Genomic DNA, 5,864 nt, shown 5'->3' with positions numbered 1-5,864 from the left:
GGGGGAGGGGGGCATAAGTGACGAGCTCCAAAGGAGGATATTAAAAGATGAGTAAATTAAGTCTCGTGAGGTATAAAACATTCAATGGGTAAAATGGAAAGTTACCAGCTCCTTCTTTTCCTTTTGTAGGCCCGCTTTATACGCGCGTAGGTTTTGTGCACGTTTCTGCGCATCAGTTAGTGGGCCTTTGGGCGCTGACAGTCTCCTTGCTGAGGCATCCTTCCTTCTTTTATCCAAACCCTCCTGTGAACCTCTAAGCTTCTTGTCTTTTGCTGGCATCTTTCCTTCATCCTCGACGCAAGCTGATAAATCCTCTGCATTTGCATCTTCAACGCCGACGTCAGGATGAATCTGCATGTGGCTATCATAGTCCATTGATGGATCATATCCAAATGAAACATCTTCGACTCCACGCTCTGGCATCAATTCATCTGGCTCATAGAAAAGTTCACCTCCAGCCTTGGCATCCGATGTTTTCTGAACACTTGTGCCAAGCTCAGCATCTATGTCAACGGCAGTACGGCCGTCAGCTCCAAGATTATTATCCGGCGAGTTGGAGCTAACAGGTATCATGAAGGACTCATCCACAGCGTGCACATTCTTCTTTTCCTCCAGAGTGGGTCTCTTGTAATGCCCCTCGGCAAGGGGGTCCAAGGAGCTCCCCCTGTCCATTGAGTTGTCATGTCCATAAACCATGAAGTCATCATTTGCCCCTCTTCTGTATCCCCCACCTCCGGCTTCTATCTCCTTCATGTCACCATCCACAAAGCTCCGACCTTCCCCAGACATCATGAGTTCATCACCAGACATCATCTGCCTGGCCCTAATTCTCCCATTGGCTGTGTTGAAAGGTATTCCATTTCGCTCATCGACATCAGCAGAACCTCGCTCGGATAAAAGAATAGGATCATCCATATCTCTTGTGGTCTCTCTCCTCCTAGGTGGTGGTGGTGGCTCTCTTTCACTGGCGAACATATCCGCGTCATTATTATCTCTTGTCTTCTCTTCATCTCTCAGCAAGAAGTTCTGGAACGCATTCCAGTTTCCTTGATCTCCATCTTGCTGCCCATTAGACATTCCATCCTTGGTGTACTCGTCTTCAGACTCAATGGTTTTCTTGCCCCCTTTTTTCTTCGAACTCGAGCGCTTATGATTCCTCTTGCTGGATTTTCTGTGTGAATCGTCACTATCTTCTGATGCCACATCAGAGCCTGAGCCTGACTCGCTCTCTGATGACCCATGCTTCTTCCTTGATGTTACATTTACATTGCGTATGACAATTACATTAGATTTCTTCTTGCCCGAGCGATTGCCCTTTTTACTCGACTTGCGGCCATGAGAACTCTCCCTCTCTGAACCGCTTTGGTCATCACTTTCATCATCGGAGTTGTCGAAGTCCTTGCTATCTGCTGAGTGCCTCCTTGATGGTCTCCTTTCTGAACGGTTGTACCTGGGATCATCCGTTGGGGGGTAGGGAGGAGGGTAATATGGGTTCGCCCCAGGGTAGTATGGTGGCATGCCTTGCATGGGGTAAGGAGGATGCATTGCCCATGGTGGATATCCTGATTGATATGGACCATGATGGTACTCATGGGGGTGATGAGGTGCCCTGTGATCTGTCAAGCAACAGAAAAACGATTCCTCAGATCCAAGTTCCCTCTCACGGTAAAAAAGAAAAGGTGAAACATGAATCAATTGTGCATGCAGATTGACAAAAGAAACGGTACAAATTCAATATGGCTGCACAATTACCAGGCAAAGGGGCCATTTCAAATTGGAAGAAAATTTGCCATGTAAAAATAAACAGAAGGCGGTTGTATATTAGGAATAATTTGGATCACAATTTTTAGATAACAAAAACTTAAAATAAAATGTGGCGGTATGGAAGAAATAAAGTGAACAATCCTGAAGATAATAAAATCCACTTATCAACTACAAAGATAAATACTGAACAAAGTGAGCATTTGGAAAGTAGTAAGTTAAGCCATGGCACCAACATACCAGCTTTAGCAGCATCTTCGCCATTTGTATCTCCATTAGAGACAGACATTGTTTCCTTATCTCCCATAAACATAATCCCAGAAGCATTGAAGGGGGGAAATTCAGAGCGTGCAGACATTGTCTCAGGTTCAACGTCAATCCACTGTCCAGTTTCATGCTTTTGCCTCCACAAATCAATGAACTGTGTGCATGCCTTCCTATTAATTGATAGCAAACCAATGAACGTAGTTAGCGCAACAGATTTGATACTAATGCACTCACAGAAATTGCTTAAGCTACTTGTGCATTGCAATAACATTCGACATGACTGTATAATTAGCATCAGAATGGAATGCAATAAATTATGCAGTTCTCATATGGAGTCAGCGCAAATTAGTCAGCAGCCTCAGGTTCACATCATCTAGAGGAATATAAACCATATCCAGAGGAAAGATCTGATACATCAAGCATGATACTACTTTGTCCATAACAAGGTCGTACTTACATCAAGCGTGAAGCACCAAAACGCTCTGCGAACGAGATCAAATATATCAGGTTGTCTATATCAAACCCAGCAGCCACAGCACGTGCAAAGGCCATAGCCTGCTCTTTACGCAAGACAGTCTTGCGAGTCTCCAGCACTCTGAGAAGCTGAACTCTGCAAAACATTGTAAAAATATATATTTCCATTAACACCTTACCAACATGCAGATAAATACTTCTTCCAAAAAAGAAATTCCAAAAAAATAATACATCATCCTAAAAAGTGGAGATAAAGTAAACAAAGAGCTGAATTTTAGAATAGAATGAGCGTGAGCAATCGTTCATTAGATAAAAGCATATGTTACTCCACGAAAAAAAGAATTATGACAGTGCAGATTTTTCATATAAACAATACAGAAATGTGAGATGAAACGTCTTCAAGGAAAACATCATGGAGATAAGGGGGCTTATGCATATAAATACTTTGAATGCTCCTCATGCACTCCGTCGTCGTTCTGCAGTGGGGATGCTGGATGTGCGTCATGCTGCCATTGATACAAGAACATCAGAGTTACTTATGATACCCTTTTACCATGACACATTTATTACATAAAAAAATGCAGTTCTAATTTATCCGTACAACCTTACCTTGTACAGAACAAGTGCCTTATCACCATCAGTATTGTAACCTGTCTTGCCACCTGTGAAGGGACATGTCAGGTAAATTTACCAACGGAAAAAGGGATGCAAAATCATGTCCCAGTTCAGATCAATCTATCATGAGAAAACATATATAATTCCCACAGAATCATTTTATGTGGTTGTAAATTGTCCTGAAAACGTGCGCACTTAATGATGGTTAGATCCATCTTACAGAATAATCAGCTTCCAATATAAGTTAGGTGAAACAGAAGACAATGTATAAACACAAATAAAAGATAGGTCGTCAATCAAACATGACACCCTAATTGTCATTTCCCCTGTACAAGTACAGCCACCCTAATAATACTTTTGAGGCGTCCACCATCATGCACCTAACTGGCTAGCTAACTCAACAGCTGTGACTGATGGATGGTACACCGCACCAAATTCTATAACTGATAGATAGATTCTAAAACAGCGGTGCGGTCGCCATACAAAAAGTTTCTGTGGTCCAAACTCAAAGCAACGCACAGCAGAGGATTTTTATTTCAGTTACGGATAAGCATTGCCGAAGATTTCTTCGTGGATACTGTGACTGCGCAACTAAATGTTGAGAAATGAAACTGGTAGTAGTATCTCCTGTACCTTCCATGGACGAGTCCACGAGTTTCCCATTATGGCCTTCTCCCTAACAAAGGCATACAAACAAGTCATCACTCTGCCATCAGTGTCAAGTACATTACAGATTACCACTCGGTACTTACAGATTTGAGTCCAATATTTTCATTGCTCTGGACGGCGATGGCGTCCTCGAGCTGCAGTATCTCGGACTCTATCGTGGTCACCCGCTCCAGGACCTCCGGCGTGCTGACAAAGCGGACGAACCTAATGCCAACAAGAAAGAAGCAACCACACAAAATGAGGCACTAACACCGCCATCGCCGTCAGCAACCGGCAGACAAAGTGAGAAACACGACCAACCGACAGGCGACAGATAGACGACGAACCTCTCGAGGGTGCCCCTGGTGAACCATGGCGCGTCGGCCCCCGGATCCGGCTCTAGCAGGATGGTGTAGCCTCCCTTGGCAATCTGCTCCTGGGCGGCCTTGAGGTGGGCGACGAAGGGATTCAGCAGGCCGGAGGCAATCTTCTCCTTCCTCCCATTCGCTATCACAATCAAATCACACCTGCAATAGAATAGAATAAAATAAAATAAAATAAGGGGAGAAACATAAAAATTGTTTCTTGTTGCTGCTGCTGCCGCCGACAGAGGAACAAACAAACACTCAAAACACACAAAAGGGGTTGCAGATTGCAATGCGACATAGCAGTAAGTGGAGCACAAATCCAGCGATAAGTAAGTATGAATGTTAGTATCTAGTATCTCTTGGATTGGATCTAGTAGTACAAGTATAACGGCAGTTGGGTGTGGCGGAAAGAGCAGAGCTTTGGTGGCGGCGCAGATCCGTATATTGGGGGCGAGTTTGAGTGTTGGAGATTACCTTGTGCGGGTTGGGGTGAGCTGGAACGCCGCCGAGTCCAGCCGCGTCTCCGGCCTCATCGCCGTCGCCGTCGCCGTCGCCGTCGCCGTCGGTGGGCTTCAGTTCAGATCTTGCGGCAGCAGCCAAAGGTGTAGAAGAAGAGAAAAACGGCCAAGAAAAAGTGGCAACCTCCGTGGATGGGATGGGGGAGGAGCAGGAGCAAATGCAAGAATTCAGAGGAAGAAGAAGAAGGGATAGATAGAGAGGTAGGGTAGGATAAATATGGTAAAATAAATAAATAAATAAATAAATAAAATGGGGGAAGAGAGCGCAGAAGGGAGCACTGTGCTGCTGCTCAGTGAGAGAGATAGAGAGAGGAAATGAGGCTGCTCTGCTCTGCTTTTTATTTATATTTAGAGAAAGAAATGGAGGATGTGCAGTCCTTCTCATGTCACAACTGGCCTGGATGCTAAGCTGTACAGTAGCAGTTGAGAGTGAACACAACCAAGAGCTCCATCCAGACCCAGGCAGCCAGAGGGAGGAAACAAATCCAGTTGTGATTTTTCGGTGGTTTTATTAGGAGTTGAAGGTACTGCTTCACTCTATTATTGTGAGATAAAAAATATCATTTATTTAGCCAACAACCTAAGATGGCATTGGATTCCAATACTCTACTCTAAGAGAGAGACAGCCTGGGAACCAATGAGCGCATCTCAGCAAAACAACAAACAAATTACCACCTCAGTCAGAGAGGCGAGGCAGACAAAATAATAAATGAGGAGTATGAGGAGTATGTGGCGTGGCATATACTAGTACTAGTATACCAGATTACCGGGGGGGTGGAGGTTATGTTGGTAATTTCCGGCTGGTTAGCTGATTAAGTTGGTGTGATTAAGATTAAGAAGCTTCCTTTGCTTTGCTTGCTGGCTTTAGTTTGGTTGAGTGGTTTGGTCTTGATTGACAGCTACTGTAGATAGGTGGTGGTAGATGCTGGACTATATTCTTTGCAGGCTGATGGAACAGTCAGATGGATCTATGGTTGCCACTGCAAGGGATCATGACACCCTCATCTCAATTTCTGATTTATTTCATTTAGGAAGGCCAATTAATTAAGTTAAACAATGAGCCACTTCTCTGACACCAACCCCATGTGAAGCCTCAACCTTGACTGCTGGTATATCATCTGCAGTAACCAGGTACTAGTAGATACTCTACCAATTATGATGCCAAGTTGGGAGCCTAATTAATTCTTGTTAGCTTGATTGGTCAAGTGATGAT

General features: G+C 44.2%; 1 protein-coding gene across 1 annotated transcript; it reads right to left on the bottom strand.

Moving 5' to 3' along the window:
• Positions 1–105: 105 nt before the first annotated feature.
• LOC125553282 (COP1-interacting protein 7-like) lies at positions 106–5,078 on the bottom strand (the record flags this gene model as incomplete). Its single annotated transcript, XM_048717103.1, is given in 9 exon segments — positions 106–1,616; positions 2,002–2,198; positions 2,486–2,638; positions 2,947–3,008; positions 3,112–3,164; positions 3,751–3,793; positions 3,870–3,990; positions 4,113–4,292; positions 4,608–5,078. Coding segments are annotated over 9 exon segments (2,379 nt in total), but the record flags the coding sequence as incomplete, so codon positions are not given.
• Positions 5,079–5,864: the final 786 nt, after the last annotated feature.

Source organism: Triticum urartu, chromosome 4 (assembly GCF_003073215.2).
Source record: "Triticum urartu cultivar G1812 chromosome 4, Tu2.1, whole genome shotgun sequence".
In the NCBI taxonomy this organism is placed as follows: domain Eukaryota; kingdom Viridiplantae; phylum Streptophyta; class Magnoliopsida; order Poales; family Poaceae; genus Triticum; species Triticum urartu.
The sequence above is the reverse complement of the archived record's forward strand: the minus strand, read 5'-3'. Positions and strand labels throughout refer to the sequence as shown.